Source organism: Trichosurus vulpecula, chromosome 8 (assembly GCF_011100635.1).
Source record: "Trichosurus vulpecula isolate mTriVul1 chromosome 8, mTriVul1.pri, whole genome shotgun sequence".
Classification (NCBI taxonomy): Eukaryota; Metazoa; Chordata; class Mammalia; order Diprotodontia; family Phalangeridae; genus Trichosurus; species Trichosurus vulpecula.
In genome coordinates, this window is record NC_050580.1 from 233,476,071 (window position 1) to 233,495,424 (window position 19,354).

At 46.4% G+C, this 19,354-nt stretch overlaps 1 protein-coding gene across 2 annotated transcripts; it reads right to left on the reverse strand.

Moving 5' to 3' along the window:
• Nucleotides 1-26: 26 nt before the first annotated feature.
• ANGEL1 (angel homolog 1) lies at nt 27-17,773 on the reverse strand. 2 transcript variants are annotated; one of them, XM_036736393.1, is made up of 10 exons: nt 17,694-17,773; nt 11,824-12,411; nt 10,670-10,896; nt 10,102-10,171; nt 9,242-9,675; nt 6,737-6,863; nt 6,337-6,447; nt 3,672-3,741; nt 3,022-3,185; nt 27-2,217 (listed from the first exon to the last, which is right to left on the reverse strand). In XM_036736393.1, exons 2-10 carry the CDS (start codon nt 12,335-12,337, stop codon nt 2,057-2,059), a joined length of 1,878 nt encoding a protein of 625 aa, XP_036592288.1. In that variant the 5' UTR covers nt 12,338-12,411; nt 17,694-17,773; the 3' UTR covers nt 27-2,056. The 2 variants fall into 2 exon arrangements, with proteins under 2 accessions (XP_036592288.1, XP_036592287.1); XM_036736392.1 differs by having other exon boundaries at nt 17,384-17,757.
• Between the last annotated feature and the right edge of the window lie 1,581 nt (nt 17,774-19,354).

Below are 19,354 nucleotides of genomic sequence, written 5' to 3' on the forward strand. Positions count from 1 at the left end.
TCCAGGATCCCAATAACACAAGAGCAGGAAAAAAAAAAGACAAACCTTTATTTCAGAAAAAAAATTAAATTAGCATGAAAAATTTCCTACTTCACTTTTCAAAACAGAAACAAGCCAGAGACCAAAAGATTCCCTAGTAAACCTTCCCAGCATGGGGCCATGGTGCTTCCCAACAAGGGAGAACAGGGCAAGGGGCAGCTGGGGAACAAATGGGTGATGTCCTGAGGCCCTGTAAGGATGGACCCAGGAGAAGCAAACACAGTGGAAGGGGTGCTAAAAAGCAGGTGGAGTTAATCAGGCAAATAGAGGCTCCTAAACCTCAGGCAAGCCATTGTTTATGTAAAGGAGGCAGAACTAAGGGGTCTGTTAAAAAAAAAAGCGACAGCATAGTTCAAGCAGGGTCTTTGGCTTTCCTTTAAGATAAAAAACTCTTCTGATGGGCATGAGGAGGCTTATCAGCGATTCTGCAGGCCCACTTGAGGGGGCTTGGAAAAATACAAAGGGAACTCAGACCCAATGGGGATAGAAGCATCTTCAGAATCTGCCTTAAGGTTAAGGGGAGCATAAGGGGAAGGCTACCAGGAAGAAGGCTACCAGGAGAGATTAAGGCACACAGGAGTGGCAGTCAGGGCAGGGCAAGAACATGTAGGTTCTAGGGAGACACCCCCCCCCATGCATATGTACTCCTTACCCATTCCCACTCTCACTACCGGAGAGTCAAGCAGGGGCTTTATGTTGGATGCCACCTGGCCAGGGCACTAGTGGTCTCTACAATTCATTCCCACCCAACTGGCTTCATTGCCATCCCTTAGTTCTCCAACCAAATTGTTCCACTGAGAATAAAAGAGATGCTTCCCAGATAATGTCTCCCCAACACCACAGCTTCTCAAGGAGGGCCTGGGGAATCAGAAAAGCAGGATAATCAGCTCCTTGGGAGTAACGAGAAAGGACAAGCTCCTTCCTCAGGATTTTAAGCTTCAGCAGATAGCCCTCAAATGAATGATGGCAGCAATTCACATCCTGTTTCCCACTGAAACCACCACCCTGGGCCAGCTTCAGATACCATCAGGCCAGAAGAACATTTCCTTCAGACCCAATTTCTTCATCTTACAAGATACTCAGCTCCTCTGACACCACCTCCCCCATTCCCGCAGCTTCCACCTTCCCCAAACTGACACTCGGAAAGGCCAACTTCTCTTATACAAGGGTGTAGGGGTGAACCCAAGAGAAATACACTAGGGCCATGTCTTAGCTTCAGGAGTGGGGGCTGTGGAGTGAGGCAAGTCGGATCATCTTGGATCACCAGGCCCTCTTGATCTTGCTGGTCCAGACTGAGGGGTCCACTTTGTTCACAAGGGCCAAGCTGGATGAACACAATTCTGTGGCAACCTACACATAAGGTAGCTGGGGAGAGGGGGAATGAGGAGAGGGGAGGGGAGAAGGGACTCTACAGCAAGCAGGTCACTTAGAATCTGTCTACTAACTTCACCTGCTCATATTCAACCCACCCTAGGAGGGGCAATTAATGCTGCACTCAATCTTGCAGCTTACCAGAACACCAAGGGAAAAAAACACTATACATTCTATACAGTAGCTGTATAATGGCTAGACCAGATGGGCAGGGGCCAGGGAGGCTAGTGGGCAATCTGCTCGACAGGAGGGGAGATTGCAGGCAGCAGTGGCTGCAATGGGGAGTCAACAAGCTGCAGCCTGAAAGCAAATAACCAATGAGATCAAAAACTCCCGCAACCCTGGTAATTAAAAATCAAGGGGGAGGCGCTGGATACATGGTAGGAAGGGGAGCCCCCCTCCTGCCTCTCCCAGGGCCACTGCGTGTGAGGCACAGGATTAGGAAGAGGTTGGGGCAGGAGCAGGGGCATAGTGGGTGGGGGAAAGGGAGAGAGGAAATCCAACCAAGAAGGAGAAGGGGAGGGTGAAAGGAGGGGTGGGGGAGGGAAATTCCTTGGGTGTAAGTTTCCAGAAGCTTGGGATTTCCACAGTCTCTGATCCAATGAGCTCTTCTGGAGGATAAGCCCCCCGTCCCCTAAGAGCCCCATCATGGGGCGGTGACCTCCATCCCAAAGCTGGCCAACAGGCAGAGGTGGTCTGAAGAACAGAAGGGGTTGGGTAAGCCATTGGCAGCCCAAAGGACATCTTCGGAGAGGAGGGAGAGACGGCCAAGCAGCTTAAGGGCTCCATCCCGGTACAGCCGGCGACCTGGGTTGTGAAAGGGAGCAAATGTAAGGCACTTGAAAATACAAATTTATACGCATCTGCCAGCCCTCAAAGCCAGTGTGGGCGTGGCAGGGTTCAAGAAAGTACTTACCATTCGTGGTCACGCAAATGGTCACAGAGCCATGCATCTTTTGTGGGAACATATTAAACTTAAAGGGGGTAGAGTATCTTTCACAGATTACATACATTGCCACACTCATACCCTTCTTCTTTCTCCTAGTTCTGGGCCATAAGACATAAAGCCCCGCCCCCATCCAAACCTGCCCGAAGCAGATGGTGGAGGAAGGGTGCAGGGTAAGGCCACGAGATCTAGGCTGGGCTAAATCGCTTCACTTGTCTGGGTCTCAGGCTCCTCACTTCAATGCTAACAGCAGCTACGCTCCCTGAGAGGCACCACGATGATAAATTCACATTTCTGTATCGTTTGGAGGTTTACAAATCCAGTGAAGTCGGCAGTTTAAGCATTTTTATTGCTTCCATTTAGCAAATGGGGATACCGAGGCTCACAACAGTCAGGTGACTTGCCAAAAGAGCCGCTGCTACAGAGTATCAGAGAGCCAGGTCTCCAATCTAGGTCTTCTTATTCAAAATCTCATCAGTATTTGTTTTCATAGCATTACCCAGGGAGGTCAGTGTGAAGTCCTCTCGATAAGAACCCCCCTGCTAGTTCCACGTATTCCTAGCTTTCTCCATCCCAGACTACTCTGACAAATGGCTGACCCGCAATCCACTACGGCCGGAGGTGGCGGTCAAGACCTCAGGGCACCCACAACCCACCAGACTCACCTGCTCTGTGTCCATTTTCACAGGGCTCAGCAGAGAAGAAAATGTAATCCACTGTGGCTCCAAGGCCCAAGGGCATTGTGGTGACCTCTGGGCGGCCGTGCTGGGGTAGGAAGTGGCTATAAACTGAGGTCAGGTTGAGGCTGTGCTGAATGGTGCCTGAAGACCTGGGGAAGGGACAAGGAGGGGCAGAACAGGCTGAGACGTCATAGCTGGCAATCCCACCCACTCCCACTGGCTTTAAAAAAGCCTCATGGGATTCAGCACAGCCCTACACAGGAAAACATGAGGCTGATAACTCAGTAATCACTGAGCCAAGCGGAGGAAGATGGATGGCAGGTTCAGCTCTCCCTGCTTGCAGCGATGGAGAGGTGAGAATGCATCTTGGTCCAAGCAGACCCAACCCAAGGTGTAAACCTTCCCTTAGCCCTTCAGATTCCATAGTAAGGGGCACCCACAGGCATTCTGTTGGGAGTGACTTTAAAACTAGCCCAGAGACAAACAAGGACGAGGGTGCAGGCGAGAACAGATGGAAAAGCAGCCTGCCCTAAGGGCTGGCATCAACCAGCACTTTGGGAAAGGGCAAATCTCACTGGTGGGGAAGGAAAAGAGAAGAGAGCAAGACACAGAAGGCTGGGGCCAGAGAAGGCTACCTGGGGAAGAAGGGTTCTGGATCAGGTGCGTCCGCTTCAGGGACAGACTGGGACCAGCCAGCAGGACGCTCTACGAAGGAGACAAGACACAGGATTGAGAATCCCCAGGGCAGGGGGCAGTGCTCCAGCCTCCTGTCCTAAAACTCCTCTGAAAACCCCATTTGGTTTTCTGAGGAACAAAGGAGGAAGAGGAAGATGGCATTTGGGAGCCTAGGGAAAGGAATAAGGAAAAAGTCAGAAGGAGTAAGGGAGGGGGTCTTCACACAAGTAGAGGCTGACCCCTCCTAGGCTATAATAATTCTCATTACCATTTTTTTTTAGCTCAGCTCTGTAACTTCCTTGGTATAAGAAACTCCCAGTGAGGAACATTCCTCCACCAACACATGCTGGCAACAATTCTGTAATTTATGAGCTGAGAGAATTGCTGGGACATCCAAGGGATTAAGTGACCTGCCCAAAGTCACAAAACCAGTCTGTGTTGGAGGCAGGATGCCAGGCCTTCTTGTCTCAGAGACCAAGCTGTCTCACTGTCAATATTATCATCCATTAAGAACGCCATCTTGCCTTCAGAGGACACCTAAAATAAGGGGCAAAGCATGTACTACATTTTTCACCTTTTCAGAAGGTGTGGACCTTTCCTTTCATATAGGACACTCCAGGTGTAGACGTTCCCTCCTTCAACACGAATCAGCAACTCTTCTGTGACTTAGGAAAGTTGCCTGAGAAGTAACTTGCCAATGGTCAACCAGCTAGCGTGGATAAGAGGTAAGACATGAATGTGGGCTCTCCTGACTCCAGGGCTGGCCCTCTAGACAGTCAGCAATGCTGCCTCTCGCTCAGTTTATTCTCAGAAAGGCCAGTGTTCAGTTGGTTCAGTTTTAAAGCTATGCACTTTTGGGGTGTGTGTGTGTGTGTGTGTTTAACCTTCAACATAACCTTCAACCACCATCATTTGCGGCACATTCCTCAATCGATTTTCAGTTGGCATTCAGAAATTTCATGAATTGTATTTGTGAAAAGAAATAAAAACTAACCCAACAAGTATATAAAGCCCTTTAAGAATTCACCTTTTATAGCTTATATTTACAGTGTGCTTCTATCATGGTTACAATGAAAGTTATTAAAGCATCCCAGCTTCTGGGGAATAACTCACTATCTGACAAAAACTGCTGAGAAAACTAGAAAACAGTATTGCAGAAAATGGGCATAGACCAATGTCTGACACCACACTCCAAAATAAAGTCCAAACGGGTACATGATTTAGGTATAAAGGCTAATACTATAAACAAATTAGGGAAGCAAGAAATAGTTTGTCAGATTTATGGGGAATGGAGGAATCTATGACCAAACAAGATAGAGAACATTATGAAATCAAAAATGGATAATTTTGATTACATTAAATTGAAAAGTTTCTGCACAAACAACCAATGCAACCAAGATTAGGAGGGAAGCAGAAAACTGGGAAACAATTTTCACAACTAGTGTCTCTGATAAAGGCCTCATTTCTAAAATATATAGAGAATTGAGTCAAATTTACAAGAATACAAGTCATTCCCCAATTGATAAATGGTCAAAGCATATGAACAGACAGTTTTTAGATGAAGAAATTAAAGCTATCCATAGGCATATGAAAAAATGCTCTAAATCACTATTGATTAGAGAGATGCACATCAAAACTCTGAGGCACCACCTCACACCTGTCAGATTGGCTAACAGGACAAAACAGTAAAATGATAAATGTTGAAGGAGGTGTGGGAAAGTTGGAACACTACTGCATTGTTGGCGAAGTTGTGAACTGATCCAACCATTCTGGAGAGCAATTTGGAACTATGCCCAACAGGCTATAAGAATGTGCATACCCTTTGACCCAGCAATACGCTTCTAGGGCTGTATCCCAAAGAGATCATAAAAATGGGAAAAGAACCCACAGGTACAAAAATATTTATAGCAGCTCTTTTTGTGGTGGCCAAGAATTGGAAATAGAGGGGATGCCTATAACTGGGGAACAGCTGAACAAGATGTGCTATATGAATGTAACGGAATACTACTGTGCTATAAGCACTGACTTCAGAAAAACCTGGAAAGACTTATATGAACTGATGCTGAGTGAGGAGAGCAGAACCAGGAGAACGTCATACACGATAACAGACACAGCATGTGATGACTGACTTTGATAGACTCAGCCCTTCTCAGCAATGCAAGGACCTAAAACAATTCCAAAGGACTCATGATGGAAAATGCCGTCCACATCCAGAGAAGGAACTATGGAGTCAGAACGCAGATCAAAGCATACTATTTTCTTTTTGTTTTGTGTTTCTCTCTCATGGTTTCTCCCATTTGTTATAATTCTTCTATGCAACATGACTAATGTGAAAATGTGTTTAATAGGAATGTATGTGTAGAGGCAATATCAGATTGCATGCTATCTTGCGGAAGGAAGGGGAGAAAATCTAAAACTTATGGAAGTGAATGCTAAAAACTAAAAATAAATTAATAAAAAAGAAGAAAGTTATTAAAGCTAAAAGTCGCACGGAGACTTGATGACCACCCTGCACTTATTCCCATAGATTTTTGTCTCTAAGAATTATGACCAATGAACTGAAAGGCCCAGAAAGCTGCACCAGTGATAGATCTGAGAAGGAAGAAAAGGCTCCATGTCTATTACCTGGTCTAGCATCTGTCACTCCTTCGATCAGGACCAGTCCCACTGGCCGCTGGCAGGCACTGTCACAGAAGCGGAAACGAAGCAGGAAGTCCCGGCCATACTTGCGTCTCTCTATAGATACAGGACAAGCACTGGGTGAGAGGAAGAAGCAAAAAGCCCCAAATGATGAGGCCTCCCAGTGATGGAGCAGCATCTAATCCAGGGGTACAGGGGAGATGAAAGGGTTGACTCTGTCAATTTGAAAATACTGAGATGCAGACAGGAGTACAAGAAACCTTGGAATATGCCAGGAGACCCCAAGGCATGATATTCTCCCTATCTTCCTGAAGAGACAGAACTTTCTCCTATTAAAAAAAAAGGCTACAAGCAACAAATGCAGCAGACCAGGATGGTGGCTCACCCGATCTCTTGGAGTGATAGGGAGTAATGTACTGACAGCTGTCAGTGATGCCCAAGGAGCTAGGCCACAGTGGGGTCAGCAGCTTCCGCTGGTAAAGCTGATGGGAGAAGTCTTCCTGTCCAGACACCTGCAGGGAAACAGCAGGCCAGAGGTAAAGAAACAGAAACGGAAATGGGAAAGGCTGACGTGACCGCTGGTGAATGCACGCAGATCCATATATGCTAAGGGTATTGCATACGCTTCCCTGTGAGGCTGCAAAATATGGCTCTAATTGAGTTAATTAAACACACCATTCTTCCCCTGGAAACATCTGCTTGTGTCCAGGAGAAAGGAAGGAAGGGAAGACAAAGCCTAAACTTGACAGCACACAGCCTCTGAAGTTTCACCTCTGGATAAACTCTTCTCCAACTTCACAATGAGCTGTAATGCTCCATAGGGCCATTTAAAGTTGCAGCACCGAAAGATTATTTAAAAGCAAGGCCCTGACCAGCACCCTGTTTTATCCCAGATCATGGTCCTATGGTCACCTAAGCCTACTGCTAGAGAACATGTGCCAGATGAAACAAATAATCCGTAGTATAATGCTATCCTTCCTGCAGCTAAAGCCCTGTATACTTGATTCCACCCTGTCTTACTCCCATAGATTTTTGTCTCCAAAAATTATGACCAACTGAAAGGACCAGGAAGCCAACCCACTGACAAACCTTAGAGGGAAAGAAAGGCTCTAAATCCTGGTCATTACCTGGTCTAGTTAATGGTTATCAAAACACCTTTTAGTGGAACCAGAATAAACAGAGCGCTATATGGGAGGCATTTCCTTATTTTAATCAGCCTCTCATTTCCAATAAACGCAGCAAATGCAACAAATGTCCCTTGATCTCTCTGTATGTACTGATTTAGCTTAAGACAACAAACTTCTCAAAATATTAATTCTCAGCAAGAAGTTCACCATTGAGCAAGAAGCTCAATGCTATTGCTTAATAAAAATTTAAGTAACCTAATTACAATAAAAGCTCAGTAAGCTCTATGAACACTATGAATTCTCTTCTCCTTCCTCCCACTCTGCTCTGCCAAAGACACCCATTATGTTAAATCAGAAGAGACAGAGAAAGCTTAAGTGTCCTGCCTGGGATTCCAACGAGCCAGCACCACCCAAGAGGTCAATTCACACTCCCCACCCGGGCACAGACCACTCAGCCAGTCTCACTGGCATTCCTTTTGGTTCACTTTCCAGAGGAGTCAGACAAGGCAAAGAGCTTCGATGAATGGAATGAAGACACAAAGCCTGCCAAGCAAAGCGAGGGCTCCTTTCAAAGTGACCAGTTCTCTGGAGGCAAAACAAGAAAGCTACAGCAACAGGGATGTAGGTCATACTATGGAGACAGTCTGATGTAGTAGAAAGAATCCTAAAATAAAAGTCCAGGGTTCTTTATCCCAATATTGCTACCATGTGGCTGTATGACCATCAACAAGCCACTCCACCTGTCTAGGCCTCAGGCTGCTTACCCTTCTTTCTGTCATGGATCCCCTACGGCAAGCTGTAAAGCCTGTGGACCACTGCTCAGAATCCTGTACTTAAGTGCACAGAATTTATAGGAATATATAATAGGAATATGGAATAGGCACTGGAATAGGAATATATATATTGGAAACTAGTTATATAGAAATTCAATTATCAAAATGTCTCTTAAAAGCAAGTTCATAGACCCCAGGTTAAGAACCACTGTAATATATGATTTCTCAAATCCTTCTAGCTGGGACAGGGTATTTCCTGACAGTGAAGAATTTTGACCCCATGGTGGTAAAGTTCCCAAGGACAGCTGAGAGCTATTTTCCTCTGAAGGTAATACCTGAGACCTATTTAAGGCTGATCTTGCTCAAATAAAGAGAGCCAAGCTAGTTAACTTCTCAGGATCCTTTCCAGTCCTTTGACTATATGATTATGAAAAAGCATCTTTTTCCAAAGTAACCACAATAATGCTAAGAGCTAAGTCCAAATTATAGGATAAAATCAAAAAGAAATGCAAGAATCATCTAGTCCTGCCCCATCCTAGCACCTTCTAGCCGGTGACTAAACCATTCCAGGTGGGTGACTGCCTCTTCTTAAAGAACTCTAGAGGCATCTAGGCCAACCTCCTGCCCAATGCAGAAATCCCTTATACAACATATCTAGTAATCCAGACATAGATATCCCTGGGATGACAAGCTCACTGCCTCATTTCATGACTGGAGCCCAGTGATTATCATCTGGAGTCCAAGTCTGCCTTTCTATAGTTTCACATATTGGCCCTAGTGTTGGTGTCTGAATAACATGGAATAAGTCAACTCCTATTTCCAACAAGATACCATGCTATTTCAAGCAGCCTCCATATAAAAACCCTTTACAACTTTGATGGCAGTGATGGAGCCACCCCATAGGTAACCTGCCTCTCCTCCCTGTTGTTCTCTACCCTGAAGCACCATTCCTTCCCCTTCCCTGGCCCCCAGGGTCAATAAGCACTTTACCTTCCAAGCTGGCATGCCTTGGTACTGGAGCTGTCCACTCCTGATGAAATTGTAGAGGGGTGAGTCAGGGACAGAGTTCAGGTCCCCGCACAAGATGATAGGGCAGTAACTGCCATCTGCCAACCTTGCCACCTTATCCACTTCAGCCAGGAGGATGGCCACCTGAGCCAACTTGACATCACCCCTGCGGGGGTTGTACAGCACATGTGTATTGGCCACACACAGGGGACCCACAGTTATCTGCCCCAAGCTCTCTGGGACCAGCGGCTGTAGCAGCAGAACCAATCCTACATTATCCCGATTAAGGAGTTCCAGGCCCGGCCGGAAATACTCCACAGGACTGGCACAAAGCAGTCGGAACCGGGTATGCTTGTAGCAAACAGCACAGCCATCCGTCTTACACCCAGTCCTCCTCTTGTAGAAACAAGTAAAGCCTGTGAGGGAAACCACAACCAGTGAGAGGGGTCACAGATGTCAAAGGCCAGGGTCCTCTGGATAATGATACTTGTCTAAATAAAGCATCACAGTGCTTCCACTACTCACCTCTGGGGTTTGTAGCCCTTGCCAATTTCTTACTTCTGCAAGGCTTTCTCTCTAGCTATATCCAGATGAATGAATGATAGGAAAGGGCAGGAGGGCAGATAGGTGTGAGAATAGGTAGAAAATGGGAAGCCCTCCTTCACTGGGAATGAAAGGCTTACCCACAGGAGGAGGGAGGGAGCTCACTTTCAGCAGAGCAAAGGAATCCGGGATGCACTAAGGTCCAGAGAGGAAGTGAGGGAGTCCCTCCAGACAGAGGGAAGAGGGCAGAAGAACTTCAGAGTCATCTCCATCCAACAGCCCCCACAGGACTACATTACCCATCATCCGCAGAGTCGGCTCTAGTTGTTCCCAATAGTGGTCTTCCTGAACCTCCTGGAGACAAAGAATCTGGGAAACCGACGAAGAGATCAATCAGTCAGGGGACATGGGTACGTGCAGAAAAGAAGGGGCCCCCACCTCCTGCTGGCAGGCACAGTGCTGGGGACACCTCCACTCTAGGGTGTGGCACTGAGACCAATGTGGAAAGCGCCAGGGGAGTAAGGGGGTGCACTGGAAAGCAACAAAATTCCCACAATCACTGACCATTTCCCCTAAATCCTGATCAGTGAACCCCAGCCTAAAACAGAAGTCACCCAGCACCCAAGGTCTGGATTTTCCTATTCTCTTAATAGCCCCATCCTCACTCATATACAAAGACTTTGTAGGCTCTGGAATTCTCAAGAGGGTTTCTCTGAGGCCTCTGCCTAACTAATTTCAGGGAGGGATTTGCCCTTCAATGTGATCTCAACTGCCTAGTAGGGATAGAATAAATGCACCTGTATTAGGGTCATGGAAAAGTCCCAACGGGAGGAAGCCCAGTGCAGTCGGGCACAATTTCCAACTCACGTCAGGGTCCCAGTGCTGGAATTCCTGCACAAGGTTGGAGAATCGGTAATTCCAGTTCAGAATGTCCGGATGGCAGTGCAGGTAGAGCTCAGAGCTCTGTTGGACCAGGTCCTGGGCCAGGATATTATATGACATGACAGTAAACTGGAATTGAGGAGCCTCCCCTGAGTCCAGGCCCTGAGGATCCGGCTGGACAGAGAGATCCTCCCATTCTCGCCACAAGATTTCTATAGACAAGAGACAGACCCAAGGAAGTTGTCACTGGGCACTGAGGGAGGGGAGGATTCCTCCTCCTTCCCCTCTTGGCTTCCCACCTTGCCTCCCCAGTGATCCCTATTACCAGGCCCATCTGGTTGTTAATGGCCTGCTTTTCTTCCTTTTCCCTGGGACCCTGACCCTGCACCTGGTAATCTAAAGTTCTTGCACAGAAATTTCCTATTAAATTTAAGTTCCTTCAGGGTAGGGAATGTCATCTTCTTTGTGTTCTCACTGCCCATCATCACTATGCCTTATACACAGTGGGTATCTAATAAATGTTGAACTGAATGACCACCGCTGATCAATGTAAGGCATCTTTATGAGGGCACCGCTCACAGATATCTATTTTCACTGGCATGGTACCTTCCAGAGAGAAGGAGCTTAATAAATGCTCACTGATTTATTACTGATTGGACATATGCACACACTGATGAGGTCGAACCAAGCTGATGTTAAAGGTCTTTCTGTTCTGACCTCAGTCCCAGGCTTGGCTCGTTCCCCTTTGTTTAAAATTGGCAGCTCAGTGCACTGAAGAAAAAGGAGGGTTGGAATCCATGACTCATCTATTCTCCTCAATTTTCTTATGCACCATGGTCTAATGGAAAAAGCCCTAGACTGAAGAGACTCAGGTTCTATTCCCAGCTCTTTTATTAACTAGCTGCAAGACCACTCACAACTCACCTTCTCTACTTTATAGAATGAGAGGAGTTGGGCAAGATAAACTCCAGAGTTTCCTTCCAATTCTAATATTCCATGACTCTATAAACAACACATGTCAGAGGCAGAGGAGTCCCTTGCTATCTAAAAACTTTGTAATTTGTGCGCTGTCCCACAGTAAGACTGCCTTCCAACCTCCCCCTTCCCTGCCTCCATCCTTTGGTTCAGCCATTACTCACCATGATAAGGTATTTCAACTGGAGGAGGCTGCAACTGACCAAGACCCTCAAAGGGCCAGACTGGTGCTTCTTCCTCTGGCACTGACTCTGGTGCTATGCTCCAAGCCACTACTGCAGGGTCCTCTTCCCACTGCTCTGTGGCAAGGGTGCCCACAGGCAGGACAGCACAATCCGCAAACTGGGGTCCTGCCTGCATTGGGACAGCAGTCCACACTGTGCCATCCACACCTTCCAGCTGCTCCTCTCCTGGGATCCCCGCCAAGTCGGAGAAGGGTTCCTCCAGGGTCTCCGTAGCCCGCAAGTCGCTCAGCTGAACATTGGACCACCTATCCTCTGAAGCAGCATCCCGCTGCTCTTCAGGGCCTGCCATCAAGAGCGCCAAGCTTCCCGAGGCCAGCCCCTTCTCGAGAGGAGGCCCCTCACTGACAGATGTGGGCAGCCTGCTAGCCCCTTCCTCTCTCCACTGATGCAGCAAGCCTTCCCGCTCCTCCTGGTCTAGACCCCGAGGGGCCATGGCAAAGCCGCCCTCCACCTGGGGGGACGAGCTCTTTGCCAGGAGAGCATTTTTCCGACACGTGAAGAAAGCATCTGTTAGAAAAGTCAATACACCAGGTTACAGCATAAGTACCACTGCTCTACCACACCCTTCTCCCCAGTGGACTCTAACCTCCTGAAGGACAAGAATCATTTACAGCACTTTACTTGCCAACAATAAAGCAAATGAAAAAGAATGCTGTGAAATTATAAGACCAAGTTTGGCCTCAATAAAGGGATAGGAGAAGATACATACATAGTCCCTCCACTGCTGCACAGTGTAGAACCATGGGTCCCCAATAAGGAAGCAAGAAAGCCTACTAGGGAAGAAGGTAGGCCATCTGGCCAACCTAAAGTCTCCTCTTTTTGCACTCTCTTAACATCCAAAGCTGACAAAATATTACAATAGCTTGCAGAGAGTCTTGGGGGAAAAAAGTTTTAAATACAAGTTTAAAATAAATACAACCAGCATTTTTTGATCACTTGCTATGGCAGAGGTTCTTAACCTTCTTTCATGTCATGGCCCCTTAGGTAGGTGAAGCCTAAGGACCCCATCTCAGAGTAATGCTTTTTTAAATCAACAAAATACACAAAAATTACAAAGGAAACTAATTGTACTGAAATAGTTATCAAAATATTGTTTTTAAAAAGTTCACATGGAACACTGCATATAATGTCCGACTTTTTTTGATATGTTGGTTAGTTTTACGAGATTTTTTTTCTTGCTTCCTATTTTTTATTCTTTATTATAAAGGATTGGTTCCCTAGGAAAACATAGGAGGAGGGATACAGCATGTGGGAAATATAAATGAAGTAAAAACAAAACCAGAAAAGATTAATAAAAATGTATTTATAAAAATATGTCTAGTACTACCTAGGGTTCCTCATATAGTCCTAAGCACAGATAACTAATGGTTCATTTATCCAGAGACCAAGGAGGTTTCTGGATACTAACTTCTGAAATAAGGGGTATGGGAAAGTATAGAAAGAACCTGGATCACAGAATCACAGATTTAGTGCCAGAAGGTTCTTTAGTGCTCATCTAGTCCAACCTTCTAATTTTTCAGATGAAGAAACTGAGGCCCAGCTAGAGGTTAAGGTAAAACAGAAGAAAGTAGCACAACCCAACCAAGACCAAGGTCCTCTGACAGTGTTATTCACACCAAGGTCCTCTAACAGTGTTCTTTATACTGGTACCATGATGGAAACCTGGGTTTCAGTCCTAATATCCTGCGACTTTTCTATGTGACCTGGGAATGTCAAGTCCCTTTTCCGGGCTTCATGTTTCTCTTTTGTACAATGTGGGGTTTGGCCTAGATGGTCTCTAGGGTTCCTTTTTGACTCTAAATTCAATGATTTTGTATTTTGTATGACTTCACACATATAACTGGCATGTTGCTTGTCTTCTCAATGAGTGGGGAGAAAGGGAAAGAATTTGGAACTCAAATTTTTTTAAATGAATATTAAAGTATAATTATTAAAAATAAATAAATTCTAGAATTTAAACAAACACAACCCAAGAGGAAACGGCCTTTAAAAAGTCAGAATAGGGATCGTGAAGCCTATTAACTAGAACTTGAATGTTTTATTCCACAGAAAATGCCCTAAGGCCCTCACTCAGCACCTATTTACTATAATTACCTACAAGTCTAACAAGCTGGGTTATCTGGTTTCTCTGCCCACAACAGATTAGAAGCAAAAAGTGACAGCTGACAACCTGAGAAGAGACATGAATAAAAGTAGAGAAGAGAACTAAAATCACAGTCTGGGACAAACTGGCCTGATGGGTCGGTACAAAAAAGTGATAGTCATAATTATGACCTTGAACCATCAAGCAAGGGTATTACAATGTATCCTATTTAAGAAAGCAGGAAAGCACAGCATCCATTTTAGAGAGCTTTCCTTCAATAACAACCAAAATCTTAAACACCTTGGCACCTCATGGGGTAAGCCTATTATCTAGAAAACTCTCTTATGTGGAAACAGCTCCCTCCTTGATGAGACCAACGCCCAGACAAATGAAACATGGTAGAGCAAGCGCTCAGTAAACATGGGTTTATTCATGAATTCACTATTATGCACCAAAGTACCTTAGAACTGTTCCCTCCCCAATTGGCAGAGGTGGGGCTCTGTGGGTACAGAATAGTGCACATACAGACAGGATTGGTGTGTTCTTTGGTTTTGTGGAACTGCTTTTGTTTCCCATTTTTAAACTATTTCTAAAATCTTTTAAAAAAAAGAATAGCTAGCTTGGGAGTGGAGTGGTGGGGAGACACATTCAGCAGTGTGGATGGTATAAAACTATCAACAAAAATAAGATTCTGTTTTAAAGTTTGGGTGCTCTGGGTAGCTAGATGGAATAGCGGATACAGCACTGGACTTGGAATCAGGAGGACTCCTCTTCGTGAGTCAGACACATACTAGTTGTGTGACCCTGGGCAAGTCATTATATCATCTTTGCCTCAGTTCCTCATCTGGAGAAGGAAATGGCAAATCACTCCAGTAGGGGGTCACAAAGCGTTGGACACGACTGAACACCACCACCATAGGAGCTCTACAAAAACTCAAGGGAGGGAAGGGCAGTCTCAAACTGTACAAGGCTCTGAGATCTGACAAAGCCGAGACAGGCCATGCAAATGAAACCCGGAAGGATGGGGGAATGACCAAAAAAACTCAAGCACTGCAGTCTGCACTACAGGGATCATCTGCCACCCTAGTCTTTGGGAGGCTGAGAGAGTGTAAAATAGACACAGACTCAGTCTGAATCTCTGAGTTCAATTTAACCCAAGCCACTCACCAGCTGTGATGATACTGGGCAAACCCCTTTGCCTCCCTAGGCCACTACGACCTGTAAATGGAGCAGGTTAGCCTAGATAATCTCTAGGGTCCTTTGCAGTCGATAGTCTATGACCACAAATGTTTCCATTAGTGGCTAAGGGCTGAAGGTCAGTGACAGACAAGGAAGCTTTACAGCTTATGGCATACTGTCAAACAGATGTGATTTTGTCAGTGGAAATGACATGCAGGAAGATGCATTACTATCTGTTTGACCGTAAGGACCATATGACCTTTCCTTCCGACTTGCAGCTCAAAACCTCTGCCCCATGGGGCAGATGGGGTTGTCTCCCCCATCAGAATGTGAGCACCTCAGGAGCAACCACGGATTACTTTTCTCTATGAATCCCCAGTGCTTAGCATAAACCTCGGCATGTCAGTGTTCAGTAAATACCTTTTTATTAATTCATTCATACTACTAACCACCAGAATAAACACAAGGGGCTGAGAGGTGTTCAGGCTTATGGTTCTAGCTATGTAATCCCTAGGCGTGACCTTGGCCCACAGACAGCTAGCTGTCTCCAGCAAAGTAAAGAGAATGGAGAAGAGGCTCCAAGCTTGGCTCCCAGCTCCCCCTTATATGCCCTTCCCCTCTAAGAGAGGGAGATAGTTCTAAGGCCTAAGCATAGTGCCTAGCACATAGTAGGCCCTCAATAAATTCTTCTTTCTTCCTCTCCCTTCTAGCCTGGAAAAAGGAGGCAAGAAAACCTGGTAGGAAAGAAAGTAGGCAGCCTGGTCACTTGGGGTTAAGGTCAACCTCAGGCCATATAAATAGAACGAATGTTTACTAATCACTTATTATGGTGAAGGGGGTTCTCAATCTTTTTTGTCATGAGTCCCTTTGGCAGGTGAAGCCTATGGACCCCTTCTCAAAATAATGCTTTTACATGAATAAAACACACAAGATTACAAAAGAGACCACTTATATTGAGAGAGTTATAAAAAAAATTAAGTTCACAAGACACCCTGCACTATAACAACATACAATGACATACGTCATCAAGGAAAGAGCTGTTTTCACATATGTGAATTTTCCAGAATACAGGCTTAAATCTATTAGGTGCCCAAATTCTTAAAAAATTTTAGTCACCATGGAAGGCAAATTTCCCAAGATAGAGGGTGCCCTGAAAAGTGTGCATGCAGTTAAAATCTATTAAAGCTCACGTTTAAAGCTTTGTAAAATTTTCTAAAGTACAAGGTGCCCCCAAAAATCTGCATGCGGTTTAAGTCTACTAAAGCTTGAAGCTTTATAAAATTTCCTTAAATAGAGGGTGTGCCAAAAAGTGTGCATGCAGCTTAAATGTAAAGCTCACTCAAAGCTTTAGAAAATTTTCCAAGATACAAGGTGCCAGCAAAAGTCTGCTCCTAGTTTAAAATTCAGAAAAAGCTCACTTTTAAAGCTTTGTAAAGTTTCCAAGATCCAGAGGTGCCTCTCAAAAGTCTGCATGCAGTTTAAATCTATTAAAACTCACTCTTGAGGCTTTGGAAAATTTTGTAAGATACAGGGTGCCCCCAAAAGTCTGCTTCCACTTTATCCAGTTTAAGCCCATAAAAGCTTACTCTTAAAGCTTAGGGAATTTTTCTAAGATAAAAGATGCTCCCAAAAGTCTGCATGCAGTTTAACTCTATCAAAGCTCACTCTTAAAGCTTTATTAAAGCACTCGAGACTGCTGGTCTACCCTGTACACGGTGCTTCGTCTTCTTCAACAAAGCACATGTCGATATGCTGCTTAATTTCTCGGAGTCAAATAGCCCGGGATAGGTTCGGTGTTATTTCCATCTGGTGTAATAAGTGATGTTGCTAAGCACAACCCCTCGGTCACTGACTGTTCATTTTGACCTGCTTTTTTCTTGGGGGGCGGGAGGGTGGGGCTGATGTTGGAACCAGGCAGTTCCGACTCCGCGGTACTGACCCGGAGCCGCCCCCACCACCCAGACCCGGACGCCTCCCCCAGCCTCTAGCTGCTGGGGCGCCCCGGGGCGGTAGTCCCCCGCCGAGACCCTGCAAAAGCAGCAGCTCCAGCAGCGAAGATCCCTCCGCCACGGGCCAGAGAAGAGGCTGTGGCCACAGCACTCCTGCCCCCGCGGACAGCTCCCGGCGCGCCGGCCCAGGGTGGGGGTGGAGGCGGGCTTCCGGGGCGGAGGGGAGGGGTCTGCACGGGCGGCGCCGAGAGCGTGGGGTCCCGTGTACCTGAAAGAACGCGGCACAGGCGCGCCGCGGGCAGCAGCAGGTAGCACAGGCACGACCCGATCATCCCCGGCTGCGGGACTGGGCTGCCCGCCCTTCCACCGGGCCTCCCTGCAGCCGCCGCGCCCACGTGGTGCCGCCGCCGCCGCTCACCCTTCAACAACAACTTTATTGGGAGCGTGCTCGCCCGGCACGCGGAGGCCACGGTGGCTCCCGGGTTACCAAAACAACCGGGGCCACCTGCCCCTCCCCCACTCCTCTTCCCTCCTCCTTCCGGGAGGACGCCCCCTTGCCTGCGATAGACCCGTCTCACCCTCGGTGGGGCGCCGCGGTGCCAGATCAATCAACCACCGACCGGCCGCTCCGCCTGCGCGTTCAAAGGCAGGCCCCGCCCCTCCCGGCGCAGGCTCCGCCCCTCCCTTTTGCCTCGTCAGCCCAGAGACTCCAGACACGCCCCACCCCCTCCTTGCCCGTGCAAAGGTGCCTAGAGACACCTAGGGCAGCGCGCCCATTTTACAGACGAAGACACCGAGGCCCGGGAAGGGGCTTGCCCTCAGACCTAGTTAATTGGCAGAATGATCACAATAACCAGAATTTATACGGCACTTTAAGGTTCACTAAACACTTGGCCAATACCTCATTTAACCACTGACTGATGAGGAAACCGAGCCCGCGAGGGGAGGGGATTTGTCCAAGGCCACAGGCCTAGTTAATTAACAGAATAATCCCTACGAGGTTCACGAAGTGCTTTGCAAATATCTCATTTTGTCCTCACAAAACGGGAGGTAAAATGAAGAAAATCTGAAGCTAGGGCAGTTGCTCAGGGTCACACAGCTAGTGTGTAGCTAAGTGTTTTAGGCTGGGATTTGAACTCAGGCCTTCTTGACTCTAGGTTCAGTGTTCTGGCCAAGGCACCACCTAAAAGAAACGAACTTTTGACTCATCCACCTCTTTTTCCTCCTCCCCAAAAGGCATGGAGATTTTTCTCTCGTCTCCCCACCCCCCACCTCCTTCCACCCCGATTAGGGTTTAGCCCCAAGGATGGAAAACTGCTGCCTCGAGGCCATACATAGCCTTCTAGGTCCTTTTATTAAGAGGATTTGTCCCCAGACGTTTGGATTCAATCAAAGGGCCACACTTGAGGACCTAGAGGGCCACACGTGGCCTGGAGGCCCCACGTTCCCCAGCCCTGGAATGTTAGGGTTAGAGTGGGAGACCTTTTGGGTTAGGGTCTGGAGAAAATGGGAGTCAATTTCTGAAGGGATGAAAAAGGGGCAACAAACTAAATGCTTGGTGTAATCAAAAAGATTGATGAATTTGCAGCAAAAGGGTCTGGCTTGAAATCCTGCTTTGTTACCTGTGTGGCATTAAAAATATTTATTTAGATAAAGACGTGTTATTTATACTTATCCAGATATGCGAATGATATGGATCTAGGAAGAATAGATTAGTTTGTATGGGAGAGTCAGGATCCAAAATATCAAAGGCGGGTTAGGACCTTGAATTGAATTGTATAAGATAAAATTTAACAGAGCTAAACTCAGAGCTTACTCTATCACAAAAAAAAAAATGAAAGGTATACCTTTTCATATGGGGAAAAAAAGGTCTATGGGTTTTAGCGGATGAAAAGCTTAAATGAGTAAACAGTACCATATGGCAGCACAAAAAAAAGCTAATGAAACCATAGGTCTCAATAAGAAAAGCATAATGTCCAAGAAAAGGGAGATGTCAGTCTTACCGTATTCTGCTGTTGGTCAAACTACATCTGGAGTGATTTCTATTCAGTTCTGGATGCCACATTTTAGAAAATATATTGAAATGCTAGAGCATATCCAGAAGAGGGCAGCCAGGATGGTGAAAGGCCCGAGATGTTTACTAGCTGTGTGGTCTTGGACAAATCACGTAACCTCTGTCTGTCTCCGTTTCCTCAATTGTAAAAAGGAATGATAGCACCTACCTCCCAGGATCAAGTGA

What these genes read in the sequence shown, in the direction of transcription:
- ANGEL1 (XM_036736392.1), bottom strand. Translation starts at nt 17,447, where the DNA reads ATGATCGGGTCGTGCCTGTGCTACCTGCTGCTGCCCGCGGCGCGCCTG. An exon ending in TCCAGCACTGGGACCCTGAC is followed by an intron (nt 10,172 to 10,669) that starts GTGAGTTGGAAA and finishes TCGGTTTCCCAG; the next exon opens with ATTCTTTGTCTCCAGGAGGT. An exon ending in AGTGACAGATGCTAGACCAG is followed by an intron (nt 3,742 to 6,336) that starts GTAATAGACATG and finishes TCTCCTTCGTAG; the next exon opens with AGCGTCCTGCTGGCTGGTCC.